The 18,374-nt window shown below is 44.1% G+C and overlaps 1 protein-coding gene across 1 annotated transcript in view; it reads left to right on the plus strand.

Moving 5' to 3' along the window:
- Nucleotides 1–18,374, plus strand: part of IQCA1 (IQ motif containing with AAA domain 1) — a 125,440-nt gene that overhangs the window by 65,677 nt on the left and 41,389 nt on the right. Inside the window, exons 10-12 of the mRNA XM_054980748.1 lie at nt 7,362–7,468; nt 9,040–9,132; nt 17,776–17,846. Coding sequence (XP_054836723.1) covers nt 7,362–7,468; nt 9,040–9,132; nt 17,776–17,846 — 271 coding nt within the window. The remainder of the gene's footprint in view (nt 1–7,361; nt 7,469–9,039; nt 9,133–17,775; nt 17,847–18,374) is intronic.

Raw genomic sequence — 18,374 nt, forward strand, 5'->3', positions numbered from 1 at the left:
TAGCCAGATCTTGACCATATGATTCCAGTGAGTGCACCCTTAAGGATTTAGTAACTCATAACTTGGAGAAGTGATCCAGCCCACTAGTGGCCAAATCCTATGAGCTGTAGGACATTCTGTGTGATTTATCCATAACAGCAAGTTTGGGGGACTGCAGTTTAGATTGGGACCACTGTGAACATCTGTTCCAGGTAGATTAGTAGTATGTTACTAAAGAGAGAATCATTAAGCAAATTGAGGAAGAAAGCCTGCTGAGGGAAAATCAGCATGGCTTCTGCAAAAGGGAAGTCCTGCCCCACCAGGCTCACAAGCATGTAAATAAAGGTGATTGAGTAGATATCAAATACTTGGACTTTCCTTTTGACAAGATACCTCACCAAAGACTCCTGAGTAAGTTTAGCGGTCATGGGTTAAGAGGACGGGTCCTGTTATGGATTAGAAATCTGTTAAATGACTTGAAGCAGAAGGGTAGGAATAAATGGACAATTCTCTCAGTAGAGGAAAGTAAGCAGATAGGTCCCACAGGGATTGGTATTGGAGCCAATGCTATTTAATTTGTTCATAAATTATTTGGAATTGGAGGTGAGCAGTTTAGTAGCCAAGATATTAGATGATATCAGGTTATTCAAGATGGTGAAAACCAAGGCAGGTAGAAAAGAGCAACAGGAGGATCTCTCAAATTGAGTGAGTGGGCCGATGAAGTTTTAAATATATGCTGATGGGGCTGATATGGCTGGGACTGAGATTGAAAGAGATCTTGGGGTTATAATAGAAAGTTTGATGAAAATGTTGACTCAGCGTGTAGCAGCAGTGAAAAAGGCAAACTCCGTGCTAGGAGTTATTAGGAAAGGGACTGAAAATAAAACAGTCTCCATATTTCAAAAAGGATACAGTAAAGCTGAAGGAAGTACTAAGAAGGGCAACCAAGACGTTAAGGGGTTGAAGCAGCATGGCCTGAGGAGATCAGTAAGGCTCCCACAGTACTATCATTCCACAAAATGTAGGAAAGAGAAATATTCAGATGGGCATTCTTGTAATGGATTTAGATCTGTAGAGGGACAGAACAGCCCAAACGGGAGCCTTTATATGGGAGTGGGAAGAAGGTATGGCATCGCTTTGTATCTTTGTAATCCCTCATTCGGCCTTGCTCACACTGTGTCGGCCTGGGTGGTTTGCGCTTCTCGTAATTGAATTTTGTATTCATTGCATGTCTTATACTGAACTATTTCAGTTTTTTCCCTATTTCTGTACTTTGTAATCCACCTTGAGTCTTGGTGAGAAAGGCAGGCTATGAATAAGCTAAATAAATAAATTTCCTATGAGGAAAGGCTAAAAATGTGGGACTTCTGAGTCTAGAAAAAAGACAGCTAAGGGGAGATGTGATAGAGGCTTATAAAATCTACATTGCGTGGAGAAAGTAGATAGAGGGAGCTTTTTCTTTCTCTTCCATAATGCTAGAACTTGGGGATACCCAATGAAATAATTGGAAAATAGATTCAAGGACAGACCAAAGGAAGTCCTTCTTCTTTCAACAAGTAATTAGATTGTGGAATTCACTGCCAGTTAGTGTCGTGATGGCTGTAAGCATATATATAGTTTTAAAGGGGGGTTAGACAGATTCATAGAGGGATGCTCCATCAATGGCTACTGGCCATGGTGACTGAAGGGAGCCTCCACATTCAGCAGCAGTATATCTCTGAATACCAGTGGTGGGAGGTGGCAGCAGGGGCGGACCTCAGCCTCTACTTCCTGTTAGTTTGGCCCTCCGGGGCAACTCTATGGCCACTGTGTGAGATACTATGCTGTAGTAAATGGATTGCTCACTGGTTTTACCCAGCAGGAGGCTCCAGTTATGTTCTTACGGCAAATATAAATGGAGAGAAGGGGAAAAACAGCTCTCTGTAATTCAAATAATAAAATTAAATAATGTTTTCAATTTTGTCCTGTTACCAGCTATTAATGGGATTGTATTCAAGGGGATTTGCAAGAGCAGAGCAATCTAGTATTCACTTGTAACACCATAGACATCATTCTGATATACAATTAAAAGCCTTTCAGCTGTTTTCATACTTTGATTAAATGTTTTAACACATGTAAGTTACCTTTCTTTTAAAATTAGAAGCTTCCAAGCAACTGAACCTTTAAAATTTCTCAGCAGATAACTTCCAGGCACAACCTAGCTCTGTCTATAACTGATTTGTCCTTTGTGGAATGTTACCATCGATCTAAATGCACGATAACAATAAATGATGTATTGTTAAAAGATAAACTGTGTAGTTTATCTATGGATAATAATTACCTAGATCCTCAGGCCCATGAGAAAAAGTAACACTTGAAACTTGCTGACCTATCTAAGAATGTGCTTTAAAATTCACAATATGTAATGACTTTATTCCCTTGAGGCTGAAATTCCAAACTCTGGTGGAGGTGCGTTTCTAACTCATAAAAATCAGTCTTCTCTGTGGATATATTTCAAGGTATTCATCATGTTATTTGAAAGGCGAAGAGTAATTTAAAGAAATTAATGCCTTTCAACATTTCCCATTTCAGCTGCAAATGAGAACAGCTCAGAGAATATTTGCTGTGAAGCTCAGGAGAGGTTCCCAGAGAATTCCCACAAACTAAGCTAAAACCTGAATGTTGCCATTATGCACTGCCAAGTGCCCCCGTACGGCTAGGTTGATTGTCCCTGTGTGATCAGGGCTTCCTGCAGTGCACATTGTCGCTTGAGATGTTTTACCTTTCTTGGGGAGCTGTCTTCCACTTATGTTGGGTACGAGAAGGGACTACTTACCATGCCCTTCCTCAAGCAAGGAAAGCACCAGCCACCTCCTGTTGTACTATTGCAATGAAAGTGTTTTAAGGCAACAGTGGGAAACTGCCTCCAATGACATTCTGTCACAGAAGACTGTGTCCTACCACTCGGAGCCTTTTGGCAATGCAAGAAGATTCTCTGCCAGTGGAAGAACTTCTTGTGGCCGTGGACAGCTCCTTGGCCCTTAAGAATGGGGAGCTGTTAGCTGAGCAGAGTGGTAGCATGCAATCATGCAACCAGGAGTACTTTGCAGAATTATCCTATTTCATTTTAAAATCCTGAAGCATCTATTTTAATAGCCTAATTATATAAGTTTTAACTTGTTGGACACTTGTGATGTCTGTCCTGCCGCCTGCCGCTTGCCACCTTGAATTTGCAGAGATGAGACAGGCATGAATATTTTAAAAATAAATAAATAAACCAATAGCAGGGATTTTTTCCTTCCCAGCAAGATTAACCCATGCAGTTTACAAAACTACTTAACACAAAACTACTTAACACTGACTTCTCATTGCTGCACTGGTGTATGTTACTATGCTGCCTACAAGAGTTCTGCTTCTATGGTTATATTCCTCCAGATCAACAATTTTCCCCTCTTGGGGAATACTGCAGAATCCCAAAAACATTTTATTTATTTATTTTATTTATTATTTCAATTTATAAACCGCCCATCCTCAGGGACTCTGGGCACGGAACAACAGTTAAAATCAATAACAAGAAAACAGTAATTCTAAAATCAACATACAATAAGCAATAATAAAATAAATTAACCAAGTACATTAAAGTGCAATGATGGAGAGAACCCCCCCACCCCAAAAGTGGGAAGCCGACATGGCACCGCCCCCTTCAACCACCAAACGCCTGGCGGAACAGCTCTGTCTTACAGGCCCGGCGGAAAAATAATATGTCCCGCTGGGCCTGGGTCTCCATTGACAGAGCATTCCACCAGGCTGGAGCCAGGACTGAAAAGGCCCCAGCCCTGGTTGAAGCGAGGCGGGCTTCCTTAGGGCCGGGGACCACCAGTAAACATTTTGTTTATATATAAGGGAAAGGAAGGTGAAGGTGGCATGGTATAGTCCAATCTAGGGCTGTGCATGGGTGGGGATATTCGGTAAACCGATTCGGAATACCCCCAAATCCGAAGCGGCAAGCCGCTTCAGATTTGGGGTTCAGGAATCGCTTCTGTATGCTCCATAAAGATTCGGAGCATACTGAAGTGAGGGGGGAACTCCCCACCACCACCACCCACCCTCCCTGGGGCAACCCCTCTACCCCCACCCCCCTGGGGAGTCCCCTCCACCCCCTACCCAACCCTGGGGAGACCCCTCCAACCCCCACCAACTTACCTGGTGGCGGGAGGGTCATCAGCTGGGCAGCAGGCCGCTGCCGCCGCTGTGGTGGCGGCAGCAGCGGCACAAGGCCGCACGGCCTGGAGCCAGCCGGCTCCTCTGCCACTGCCGTGCCGCTGCACGAGCCTGCGTGGTGGTGGGGAAGGCCGGGGCCGCCTCCTACGGCTCTTTCTGCCCCTCAAATGGCCATGGCGTGCTGGTGGCTGGCAGCCATTTGAGGGGCAAGAAGGGCTTTCTCCACCTCCTCCAGCCCTTCCTGCCCCTCAAATGGCCGCCAGCCACCAGCACGCCACGGCCATTTGAGGGACAGGAAGAGCCAGAGGAGGTGGCTCCAGCCTTCCCCACCACCCCACAGGCTCGGGCGGTGGCGGAGCAGTGGCAGAGGAGCCGGCCCGGAGCCACCGCAAGGGAGGTGGGGGGTTGATGTTTAAAGGGCCCTGCCACTGCTTGCAAGCAGTGGCGGGGCCCTTTAAACAAGCCCCGAAGCTTTCCGAAGCATTTCCGAATGCTTCGGAAAGCTTTGCTTCAGTTTTCCGAAGCTTCCCGAAGCTTCGGGAATACTGAAGCTTTCCGAATCGGGTCCGCTTCGGGTATCTTTACCCAAAGCAAAACCCGAATAACACAGCCCTAGTCCAGTCTCATCAGATCTCAGAAGCTAAGCAGGTTCAGTACCTGGATGAGTGACCATCAAGGAAGACTCTGCAGAGAAAGGCAATGGCAAACCACCTCTGCTTCTCACTTGCCTTGAAAGCCTCTTGCCGGGGTCCCCATAAGTCAGTCACAACTTGATGGCACATATGCACACAAGGGCAAGATGGAATGACTCATGCATAACATGCACACACAGTGGTGCAGCCCCATTATGCCTTCAGGAGCCAAGCTCTATGCTGGACTACCTTTCCTCTCTAAGTTCTGGATAAAATGCTGGACTTTTTCCAGGGGAAACTGCGGGAAACTTCCAGATGACTGCTTTCAGGTGAGGGCAAGGAAACGCTCCCACTCAACAGCAGCCAGAGAGGTGGGAACAGCATGCAGATGCCCTTGTTTCTGTGCCATTCACTACTGCTGCTGCTGCTCTCCCCTACTCTTCCCCTACTTTTCCCCATTACACCAGAACCAAAGCACAGGCTTGCCAGGTCCCCTCCCAGCCTCTGGAATCTCCATTTTCCCCCTGCCACGACAGAGCATCAGGTCCCGACCTGGATAGCCCAGGCTAGCCTGATCTTATCAAATACAAGTTAGTATTTGGATGGATCTCCAAGACCACCAAGGAAGTCCAGGGTTGCTACGCAGAGGCAGGCAATGGCAAACTGGCTCTGTTCATCTCTTGCCTTAAAACTCTGTTTCCTCCAAACAAACAAACCAGGGCTACGGTGGTCCGGGGGGGCGGGGGGGGGGTTGAGTCCACAGTATTTTGAAAGCAGAGTTTAGCTTCCCCCCCCCCCATAACAATGAAGGGAGTGTCTACAAAGACACTCCTTTATAGCCACTGGCCTTTGAGATGGATAAAACAGTCCATATGTGCCCCCCCATCCCCCGTCAGGCTTAGACAGGAAAGCCACGGAAACTGCATGAATCGTGGTCAGAATGAGCACAATGTCCTTTGAATGCTACCATTTAGTGCACAAGCAGGCTTGATTTGGCACTATTGGATATATTGCTCTGGGACCAAATTGCAGGCAGTTAAGAGAGAACAGTCCTTTTCTTGGGACAATTAAAGTTCTAACTTGCCAAGCAAGCTGGAAGGGGGAGGGAGGAATGAATCAGCCAAATGCTCCATGTTGTCAGCTCAGGTAGGTGGGGGAATGGGATTTACCTGCGCATACTCCACCTTGCACACGAATGGCAGATTCATACTTTATTGGGGCTGTTTTTTTCAGAGGAGGAGAGAGAGCCTCTCACATAAGAAGAACTGATATTCCTTTCGCCTCTCCTAGATTGGTCTGCTGATGTTTTATCAATGGGAATTAATGGTTAGGAAACTGCTTCCTGAGAGGGGGGAGGGTTTTTTGAATAATTTACTCATTAGAGTTTGAAAAGTTGTGAGTGTGAAGAAAGAATAGATTGCAGATGGAGGTCTGGAAATGAGCTAAAAGTGAAGTAACTTGGTGCGTAGGCTTCCACCCCCTTCCGCCCCCACGACAAAATACTTGGTTGATCTGGGAGTGTGAAGTCATCTTATTCCACATCCTGATCCCGTGCTGCTTGATAAATTTTACAGGGTCTCAGTGATTTTTCAATAAAAACAAGTTCATAGCCAGTTTGCTGTCTCTGGCCTGATTTACGGCTGCTCCATTCTTCCCTTCTCCAAATTCTCTAGCTTTCTTCTAAGAACTGGTCCAGATGCTCCCATCCGTGCACCAAAGGCATTTCTATCTAAGAATGTGTGAGATCTAAGTATGAATTACCACCCCTGGTTATCTTAATGCACTCTCCATGCAGATGGAGTTGCATCTAATCATGTCTTCCCACTCTGTGTAAATAAAGCAGAAAACTAACATGCAAAGAGGGTTCATATTAGTTCCTGCCAAGTAACGCCTATCGTATATAGGAAATGTGTAAAGTAGAAGCCAGAAATATTGGTGCAAAGGTGATCTGAAAAAAATGGAGAAACCTTGGGGGGAAACCCTGAAGACTAGCAAACAGTATGGTGTGGAAGCTTGTGGGGAAAATAGAGGCACTACGGAAGTCGAGCCTCAGCAAAATCACAGTGCCCAAACACCTTGAGTTTCTAGGAACATCCAATCAGGCACCGCTCAGTAGCATTCCACCTCTGCATCCATCAAGAAAGTGCATAATTTATTATATACCAGTGTGGTTGGAGTGTCAGGCAAGGATCTGGGAGACCCAGGTTCAAATCCCACTCTGCCACGGAAGCTCGCTGAGTGACCTTGGGCCAGTCACACTCTCAGCCTACCTACCTCACATGGCTGTTGTGAGAATAAGATAGAGGAGAGAAGATGTAAGACACTTTGGGTTCCCGTTGGGGAGAAAGGCAAGGTATAAATGAAGGAAATAAAATAGATATGTAGTTATCATTCTAGTTTTTTTCTACTGGAGATGTCAATTTCAGCTGTTTTATTCTAGACTTTACTTAAAGGAAGCCTCGATGTATTCTGCATATGGCACTGAATAACTATATGATTGTGCATTCTCTTCACTAACCGTTTCCTCTTTATCCGATTCCTTGGTAATAGATGTTTGGCAGAACAGAGATGAGGGATGGAACTTCTCACAGGAATATGACCCGGAGCTGATCAAAGAGGAAAAGCGGAAAGAAGTAGAAGAAGAGATCAGAGTGCAGGTGAACTTCCTCTAGCAGGTCATTTATAACAAATAATGGCTGTTACCAGAGAGGATTCCTCCGCAGATGCAAGAGCTGGTCAGACATACTTACAGATTAGCATCTGCCTGCCTTTACCCATTAACGTAAGTGAAATACAGAGCAGCTTATCTGAGAATGTCTCTGTAGGGAGACATGAAACAAAATGGTTACAGCTGTATTTCCATTTGCCAGGAAGTTGGATAAAATGAGAAGTGGCCAAGCGAACGCTCACATTCTCTGCAGAGTGCCCGATTTTGTGCCTGGCCCCATAGCTTGGATGCACCACAGCATAACAGAGCTTCCATGCACCTCCCAGATTTTGCTCATTTTTTCCTGTGTGATCTTTCCCAAATCTGCTTTGCTGCGATGTTCTCAGAATGGTGGCAGCAAAGCCAAAGCCAGACTTCCTCACCCATGTGGTAGCCCTTTTCCCTTCCCCAGGCCCCGTGGCAGCTTTCCCCCATCAGGTTTTTTAAGTTTTTAAAATGAAAAATCAGTAATTGACATATTGCTATAGTGGTATATGGTCATGTCAATTGCTGATTTTAAAAAATTCTGAAAATTCCCAACCCCACGAATGTGGAGAGGCAGCTACCACAGGGACTGGAGCAGGAACCATGTGGGGAAACCTGCCATCTGGACCCCCATTGCCACTGCACTGCATCAGAAGCCGCACCAACGCCCGGCGGGACTTCCACGGGAAAGTGTCACTGTGTAGGGGGAGGGGCTACAGGACAAAGAAGCCTTTGAAGGCTCCTAGGTGCCTTATGTACATAATAGACCGATAGCTGAATTTTGGGGGAAATGGAAGGATTTCTTTGATTACTTAGGCAGAAATTAACATTAATTAAGGTAACTTAGTATAAAGATAAGAAGATAAAACATAGGGAAATGACTAATCAAAGAAGTTGATATTATAGTTTGTATAAGTAACCAAGGAGGGGGAAGGAGGGCCATTACACAATTACATTTAGCTACGGCAAATTCTGAATGTACTTTTCTATTAGTTCGATGTAATTTTAAATGCAGTGCTCGTATAAGTCTCAAACGAATTCCAAATGTATTGTTTATATAAGTTTGTATAAGTCTCGATTCAATTCCAAATGTACTGTTTGTATAATCTTTTTTTATGCACTTTGTATTCTCGTATCTTTTCTTTTTAAATAAAATGTCTGTTAAAAAAAGGCTCCTAGGTGCCAGCAGACCCTGCTGCAGACTTCATGCAGCAAACAGTCCCCCGCCCTGGTTTCATATTACTTACTGAAAGCAGAAAGTTAACCAAGAGGCCATCTTTCGTAGACGTGAAGGCTTCTTGGGTATAATAATGCTTAGCACTTATTTAGCACTTTTCTGAAGTGGTCAAAGCACTTAATATAATAACATCGGTCACCTTGTCAACAATTCATGGTGCTGAAACCAGGAAAGAAACAAGCCGCGATTCAGTGATGGTCTGTGAACCGACTCCTAGTTCACAGACAAACTGTAGTAAAAGTGCACCATGGTTTGGTGGTACCTCTGAACTGAGCATCTGTGTGTGGCCGGCCAAACAGGTGGATGAGCTGATGCGTCAGGAGCTAAAGAATCTCAAGTTAGCTGTGGACAGAGAGACCGAGAAAAAGGCAAAAAAAGGCAAAAAGGGGAAGGTAAGTAAAAACTTGCTGATCTATATTAGGAGCACAGTTACCGCTTGACTAGGAGCCAGAGAAAGCTTCCTGTGGCCTTCTTGCTTGCATGCAAATAATGCGTCCCCCAAGACATGGTTTTTCTAATCATGAAAGTTACTGCAATTTCTCCAGCAGAGATGGAAAATCATTTTTTTTAAGAAACCGAAGGGTTTTGCCTCTGATGGCTAATCGGTGACAGCTTGTTTCTGTGGAGTGCCTAACATTGTACAGAGCTTACGCAGGATTTGATTTAAACTAATGAAACAGCCTTTTGCCTTCCATTACCCCCTCATGTGTGTAGAAGTTTGAAAAAGGCCTTTCCTCCCCCAAATCCTTCCTCTCCCCCATTTCCTACCCCCAGAAGCTTTTCTTGGGGCCCCTGTCTCCCTCCCCCAGCCTGAATGGATTGGAGACAGAAGAATCCTATAGCAAACACATCTAATTTGCATATAAGATTGATGCTTTTGGAAGAAGTGTTGGGGCGCAGGGGGGAGAGTCCGCACATTCATTTAAAAGTGCATTTTATGCACATTTCCATAATTTACATGAACATGTAAGGGATGGGAAGAGCTGGGTTAGCATAAACTTAAAGGCTTTGAATTAGAAGAGTTTCTATAGCACTGGGGGAAAGTATACAGCTTTTTGCATCAGTTTTAGTCACCATAGAACAAAGGGAAACGAGAGCGAGGAGGAGGGAAGACTGTAGGGACCTTTGTTAAAATAAATTCCCTATGACCGTAGAGGAGTCCTCTGTCCAGATGCACAGCTCCCCATGGGAGGGGAAGGAGGCAATGCCCTCTAGTTATGACCCCCCACCCCCCAGTGGCTGCTTTGTGTTGTTTGTGTAGAGAATAGGCGGAGAATCATCATTTATGACATTATTTATGAAATAAGCAACAAAGGGAATAAAGATCCAAAAGGCTTTCACGGCCGGAGAACGATGGCTGTTGTGGGTTTTCCGGGCTGTATTGCCGTGGTCTTGGCATTGTAGTTCCTGACGTTTCGCCAGCAGCTGTGGCTGGCATCTTCAGAGGTGTAGCACCAAAAGACAGAGATCTCTCAGTGTCACAGTATGGAAAAGATGTAGGTCATTTGTATCTACTCAGGAGGGGTGGGGTTGAGCTGAGTCATCCTGTAAGAGTTTCCCAGGGTGTGGAATGTTAATGGCGGGAGGCTTCACTGTATCCTGAGGAGGTTCTTTTTGCATATGGATTGGTACTTGATATGCTAATCTTCTCTGCAGGGCTATTGTCGGGGATAGAATGTTTTGTTAGCCTGGTGTTTTTCAGAACTGGAAACCATGCCCGTTTTGCCACAGTTACTTGTGGCTGAAAGTTGTGACCATTTCAGAAACTCTTCTACCATTCGAAGTCAAAAATCCATTAGGAACAGAACCAGACTTCCTACAAGGCGGTTGCTGCATCTACAGTTCTAGTAGCTATTTGAGGAACTGAAAGCGATTGCACTTTCAACAGTTGCAGCAAGGGGCTCATGCCAGTACAGGAGGTCAGGGAACAATAGGAGCACTTGAGCGTTACCCTAGTTTAGACGATTTGAACTCCATTTCAGTGAAAAAATATTCTCCAGGAAGCTTCGTCTGCCGCCAGATGAAAGCTCAAAGAATTTGGTCCCCTCTGAGAAAGAAATGGGACTAGCATGTCTCAGCCCCATGCGTTCATCTTTTCACTGCCAGAGATAAGTTTTTCTCATGTAAGAGAAAATAACTGTATTTTCCATATCACACCAGCACTGGATCATTTTTGAGTCCAAGGAGATCAAGATGGAATCTTCCATCTCAATAAAACGTGTTCCGTAGCTTAATATGCCTTTCTCTATTTTTGATGCTTCATGACTATGAAATTAGTCTCTGAAAAAGTGAAGTCTCGTTCTAACTTCTGACTTCTGTGAACTTTTCTGTATCTTAATACTCTAGTTACAACTAGAGCTTCAAATGTGACCTTGGAGCTGAAAGGTTCAAACCATAGCCCCTGAAGTTCAGTCGCTAACTTTTATCTTTAACAGTTTGGGTCAGATATTTTTCAAGCTTCAGAACTTCACATCTGGTTCTAGGACACGTTTACACTTGCTTCAGTTTCACAGGCTCACATAAAGTCATGCGATCTGCCCAGCAATGTCACAACTGACCAAATTTTAAACATGTTCATCTTTTTAAAAAATACTCAGAGAAAAAGGCTTCGTGGCTTCTAATATTTTTTAAACTCTTTGATTCTTCATGCCCGTTTCTGAATCATCTGAAACATAAATGATTTCTGTATTGCAATATTTTATGTAGCTTTCCTTGTTGAACTGTATTGCCATCAGCCCTCCATTGTGTTGACCTTTCTCCCTCACCATCTTTGTGCAAGACCAGCTCTTCTCTACCATACACTTGAGATGCAGAAAATGGGGTTTGATCATCTACAATACAGAGGCATAGGGCCAAACTAGAAGTGACGAATTACACTTGAATGGCAAGTGAACAGACTCACGTGTATTCCTCCCTGTTCACTTGTGCGCCACTTGTGCGCCACTACGTGATAAGTGGTGCACAAGTGAACAGGGAGAATACATGTGAGTCTGTTCACTTGCCATTCAAGTGTAATTCGTCACTTCTAGCTTGGCCCTGAGTCCCAAGAGGGCAGATGTAATCTCCTACTCAATGAGAACAAAGGCAGCCTCAGAGAGAAACAATTCTCTCTTTACCTACACCTCTGACCATTCATCAGCCCTCTCAGTAATGAATCAAGAGTACTCTAGTAGAAAGGATCTAGTCACCTTACTACTCAAGCCTTAGAAAGAACAAAATCCTTCATTAACATTTTCTGTTTAAAGAGTCTTCATTCAAGGAATCTAAATTGGATTATGGAATTTCCCTCCACAAACTCCAATCAATGAGGTCATCAAGACTGCCTCTAATATAGGTCTTCCCTATATTCTTTATTCGGAAACATTCCCAGGACCTAAAAACTCCCTTTTTGTCACATCTGGCCAATCAAAGAGCATACCTATTAGCATGCCTGGATCCCCGCCCACCCCTTTCTCAAAGCCCAAGAAAAAGGAATCTTTCACTTTCATCCAAGCTTTTGGCTCTATAATCGGAGCCACAATTGACTCACTCTGCTTGTAGGGTGCTTCACTGTGTAGTCTGAATACAGTGCCTTGCCCTGTTCCATTCTATCCATGGCCTTTACCTACCTCACGGCTACCACTGTCTTGCAAGAGGAAAAGTCCATTTCCTAGCACATGTAATGCACCTCCTTGCTTCTCTTCCCCTCTTGATCTCTGCTAGGATTACTGCATGGGAACCTTGGGTTCTGGCAGCACACACTTCTGATCTGCTCCAAACCACTCATGCCTGCTTTTATGTTACATGGATCTTACTCCCTTTCTTTGGATTTACTTGTTGCCCAAATACTCAGGGCTTTTTTTCAGCTGGAACGCAGTGGAATGGAGTTCCGGAACCTCTTGAAAATGGTCACATGGCTGGTGGCCCCGCCCCCTGATCTCCAGACAGAGGGGAGTTTAGATTACCCTCTGTGCCGCTGCAGCAGCATGGAGGGCAATCTAAACTCCCCTCTGTCTGGAAATCGGGGCGGGGCCACCAGCCATGTGACCATTTTAGTCAAGTGCAATTTAAAATTTAAAAAACTCTCCCTTTGTTCCAGCTGACCCAAAGTGATGTCATTGTGCGGTCCTGGGAGCGTGTGGGTACTTTGCGCATGCACATGTGGTACCCAGGGGCACTACCTCCTGCCAAGAGTTGCCCCCTGTGCTGGCAACCATTGAGTTCCACCACCTCCTTTCCCAGAAATAAAGCCCTGCAAATACTTGAGTCCTCTACCCAAGACTCAGACTAGTATGAGAATTTGATGAACAATAGTTACAGATACATACAACCCTGTTTTTCAGGCTTTCCTCCCGCACCACTTTTGCCAGTGGAAATAGCCACGTGGAGCCCCATTTCCCCCTTCCTTAGGCTCCACAGGCCCTGGGAGGGCAGCGTTCGGAGCCACATGGAACAACAGAGAGGTTTTTCAAGGTCATCCCCTGTGCGCCTATGCAACCAAGAGTCAGGTTGGGGCGCTCATAATCTGACCCATGTCACACATAGCTTGTAGTTTTGCCTTAAGATATAAAGAAAGATACAGTTACATGTGCAAAGAGGACTGTAGCTAATTAACTATTTTTTAACAGAAATCCCATAGTTAAATGGTTTTCAGAACTTTCATTAAATGTGTCACCTGTGTTCATGAGAAATTTTTTAAAAAGTTTCTGGCAAGAAACATGTTTTCCTATGATGTGAAGTAGAACATGTAGGAAAGCTACAAACCCAAATATTTTCTTAGTCTCCGTTTAGCGCTTACTAGTTTTCCTGTAAATCTTGTTCATTAGAAAGGCTGTTCCACACATGATTTTGTATGTAACATTTTGGACTTACTTTACTGGAGAAATTGCCTTAAGGAAGATCTGTTAGCCAGTATGCTTGACTTACGCACATTGTTCCTATAAGCAGAAATGATCTCATCTCCATTTTAATACGATAAAAGATAAGGGGAATAGGGTTGTGGTAAAATGGAATTGGTCAGGAGGGCATTTTCATAAAGTGAACGGGGATTGAAAGTTCTAGGCAGCGTGCTTTTATTCTTGCATTGTTTATTGTGTTTTCACTACATGGTTTTTTAATATTGTAATCCATCTTGAGCCCTGGTGAGAAAGCAAGACTATAAATAAAGTGAATAAATAAATAAAATAGAGACCAACAAGAACCATTAAAGTGGAAGAGGGGGGAAATAAAAAATGTACACTGACGATCTCCATCTTCAAAAGCATTTGTTCTAATAAATAAAATACGTCCATTCCTTTTTTGCAAGTACCCCTCAACCAGCACTACAGCAGTGGACACTTCCCCCAGGGCATATGCTACCTCCTGTCAGCACTTCAGCTGCAAGTGTTTCTGCAGAGCCCAAGCCACCTTCCCCACCGGACTGGTGGTTGCCAATGCCCGCACCAAACCCTGAGCAACAGAACCTTTCTACACTGCTGACTTACCTCCTCCCTGCAGCAATGCAGGGGGCTTAACCCTTGACCGAAGAACAGCACACTCCTTCTATCTGGGATAGTTATCCTCTTCCAACAAGTGCCCTGCCTTGGGAGGGGTGCACATGGAGCGGTGAGAGAGGAAGGGGGCACCCACCTAGCCAGCCAGATCAGCCAAATCAACCCTAGCAAATGTCACAACCAGATCACCCTCATGTCCAGTGGGTCAACCTTAGGCAGGCTAACAGGAGACCTTCAGCAGCCTGGGTGGGGCAAGCTTAGGCCCCAGGCCACCAAAAGAGCCATTAGAGAGGCTCCAGAAGCAGCTCGGGTGAACCCAGAGGGCAGAGCAAATGCCCCATGCTGGGCTGAGATGGGTTGGGATTGGGAGGAAATTCAGGAAGTTTCAGAGTCTACCCAGCCCTCCCACTGGATAGGCTGGGAGAAGGGCCACTCAGGGAGGCTGGGTTGGGATTGGCAGGAACCCCAAGGAGGTGGGAAAGGGGGGCCCTTTAAAAGCAGGTTCCTGTGAGGGCCAAGGAGGAAGGGTAGGAAAAGGTGGGTGGAGTGCGCTGGCACTTCTGGGACAGGAGAAGGAACAAGGTGGTGCATCCCCCTTCCCTGCCTATCTGAGACTTGAGGATGTGTGCCTTTGGCAGCCAGCATTATGGTGGACAACTGGACAGGGATGTCTGTGAGAGAAGAGCTTCACACATGCTGTGTCCACTATAAATAATATCCTTTGATTTCTTTTACTGGATGTATCTCTCAAAAACAATAATTCTTAGCTTTAGCTTTCATTTTAGAATGACATATTCTGATTCTGTCTGCAGACTTGAAAGCTCCGTAACTGTGAAATCCCACTTTAGACCAACAGAATGTATTACTTTATTTCACTGGATTTCCTTCGGCAAGGGATGAGGTTTTCACGTTTTCTGGGCTTTTCCAGCACCTCACAGGTCTTCCTTCTGTTCCACTGAGCCATTGCAGTAAGGAGTAGTGTTCTAAGGCTCTTCCCCCTCCACAATACCATCCTCAGCCACTCTTCCAGCAGCTTTCCAAGCTGCCTTTATATAGAGGTTAGCAGCAGAGAATCGGGCAACTGCCAATGATGTCACTCCCTGTGTCACCCAGTCAACTTCTAGTTGCCCTGGGATTGGCTCAAATAGCCCTGCTGATGGTGTGTCACAAGGAGGCAGGTTGATTTTTTTTTCTTCAGAAGCCACCTCAAAAAGTTAGGAGCCAGACTAATTTTTCAAGCCTTTAGGGTTTTGTACTTTAATGATCACATTTTCTAGTTATATAAGAAAACCTAATCCTGAACTCTTCAGTTTCTCACAATTCTACTAGCTATGTCAAAAGTGCCATAGTATATAAATAAATATGGGGTAACCCCAATTGTCATCACCAAAACAGAAAACTAACCTCTTAACCCTGAACTTGGGTCAAGAGGTAGCATGAATATGTTTTAAATAAAAATAGATCCTAATCTAACTTCTCCCCAATTTCTCATAATTTCATTATTGTTTTTAAAGGGTCCATTTAATTGAATACTGGAGCCAGTATAGAAAGTAACTGGTTAAGAAATGACCTCCCTCAATTCAAGTTAACCCATTAACAATAACAAGAACATTATGCACACGCATACCATACAACAAAAGCATTCTGATGTGAAATTATAAGTTTTGTACATTTGAGGAATGCCAAGAGACACTACAATAAAATTGTTGCTAAAAATATTAGCAGCCACAATGAATTTTCTCGATGCTATTGTGATCTGGTGCCTGGGATTTATCAAGCCTCGATTTAAGCAATATTACATACAATACTCTCTACTTTATACACAAAAATATGAACTGAGTTATATGCTGCTGAACATGATAGAAAGAAGTCCCCTATGACAATGTATGTTCAGATATTCTTTAAGTGCTGCTAGAGCTAATCATATGTCTAATAAAGATGAATGAAAACCCCTCCCCCAGTGCATATCAAAAAAAGCCACAAGGAAGGGCTATCCAAGACTAGGATAGAGTTTTTAGCAAACCGGGGAAAACTCCTAGGTTTGCAGAAAAATCTAAAAAAGATAATTTTTTTTAAAAACCCTGCAAATTATATTTGTGCAGGCTTAGACATTCCAAATAAAAAACATTTGCAGACAACTGAAATTTCACAAGATCTTGTCAGCCATTTTGGATTGCTAAGCTACCATATACCAAGTTGCCAAGGCTTCCGGATTTGCATAAAATATTCTGTGCAGTTTGTCAAAGAGCTTCCGGCCCTTTCCAAGCATCAGGCAAAACAACATTCACCTGATGTTTGCTGAAGTCCCCAAGCCCTTCAGTAAATTTTATAGAACCCTCAGGGGGCCTCAGGTAGGCAGCCATATTGGTCTGTGGTAGAAGAGCAAGATTCTGGTCCAGTAGCACCTTAGAGGCCAACCAGATTTCCAGGGTGAGAATTTTCAAGAGTCAAAGCTTCCTTTGTCAGACACCAGACGAAGGAAGCTTTGACTCTCAAAAGCTCACTCCCTGGAAATCTAGTTGGTCTCTAAGGTACTGCTGGACCCGAATCTTGCTCTCTCAGGGCCTCAGCAATGCTGTATTGGGTTGCCTAGCAACAGAAAATGGTGGCCAAGATCTCATGAGGTAATATCACCAGAATGTGGCAACCATTTGTGGCTGCTTAGTTAACCTTGACCTCTTCCCTGTCTGTATATCAATGACAGCAAGAACAAAAATGGAACACATTTCCCTCATCTGCTCAAAAGAGTTTCTCAAGTCAATCACAGTAACATTGGATAGACAATGATAAAGTAGCACATGCTGCCACAACTTCCTCCTCAAAATGGTCTGACAAGTACCCACTAATGGACCAGAGGAAGAGAGAACATGCCTCCTGAAAAAATAGATGAGGCAGACGTAGGGCGTTCTGCATTATCATATGTCTCTGTTTATGAGTAACACTGTGATTGTTATACCTAGTGTGTTGCGAGAGGGTATAAAACATGCCTCAAAAAATTGTCATTGTGTGGTGTCCCGTAGACTGAGGACACCGCGCATCACTGACCTTTGCTATCTCTGACAATACACTAGCAATAGCATCATCCCAAGTGAGTAATGACGCTCGGGCATTCCATGACACAGCTCAGGTTTCTGCAGATAGATATAGGGGTATTTGAGAAGGATCACTATTGCTAAGAAAGCAGGTTCCATGCCCGTGTCCTGACTGAGTGGACAAAGGACAAGCTGGGAGGAAAGATTAACTGGATTCACTTGTGACTGGTGAGAGGATGGCTCCTCTTTTTTTCCGGAGCTAACTGAGAAAATACAAACATACTGCTTTGAGCATAGAATTAAGTTCACCTCCAACCATAATCCAGAAAATAATCTTGCTCCTGGTATGGGAAATTTGGAGAACATTCTTCTAACATGAACAGCTTTGTGCAAACAGGTTATGATTTATTGCGGGGGGGGGGGAGTATTAAATTGCCATCCACCAAAAGTATTCATAATGATCTATAAATTACTTCCAAGTGTAAAAGTTTTCCCTTTGCTAACTATCTCCATTTATGGCCCTTAGAAAAAGGGGAGAAGAAAAGGAAAAAAGGGTGGAAGGAAGAAAAAAACTAAGAAGGATAAAGATCTGACTCCTGACAGGTAAAAATTCACCTGAACCTCTGTGATTCACATTGAAAATTCTTTCACTCTCTCTCTCTCTTGGCTTTGTTCAGACACAAAGAAGAGTCAAAGTTGGCACGCATAAGCCTGAACCTGGTAGCTCCAATTCCTCGGCAATTATGGAAACATATAATGTTAAATTCTTTTTAATGGCGATAACATCTAGAGAAATTTAGATAAGGAAAAGTGAGCCCCCAATTTGCAGAAAGTTTATTTTAGGTCATATGTGCTATGGACCTTCGTTCTGTGTATTTTCAACATATGTCTAATGGTTCTTTGAAGAATTGTCATTAAATTTTATTCCTTGCGGCAGGTGTAGTAACACCTGGTCGTTTCAGATATCTCTCAGATTTTCCCATCTGTTTTTAACATCCCTGAAATAGGACACTAGTCAGCTCTTCTTTGATAAATGAACAAAGCCGCCTTTCTTCCTCTCATGAAACAAGAATCAAGATCAGGGTAAACTCTTAATGTTATTTTATAGATTGCTGTATAAGTGGGTTGATC

Source organism: Eublepharis macularius, chromosome 1 (genome assembly GCF_028583425.1).
Source record: "Eublepharis macularius isolate TG4126 chromosome 1, MPM_Emac_v1.0, whole genome shotgun sequence".
NCBI lineage: Eukaryota > Metazoa > Chordata > Lepidosauria > Squamata > Eublepharidae > Eublepharis > Eublepharis macularius.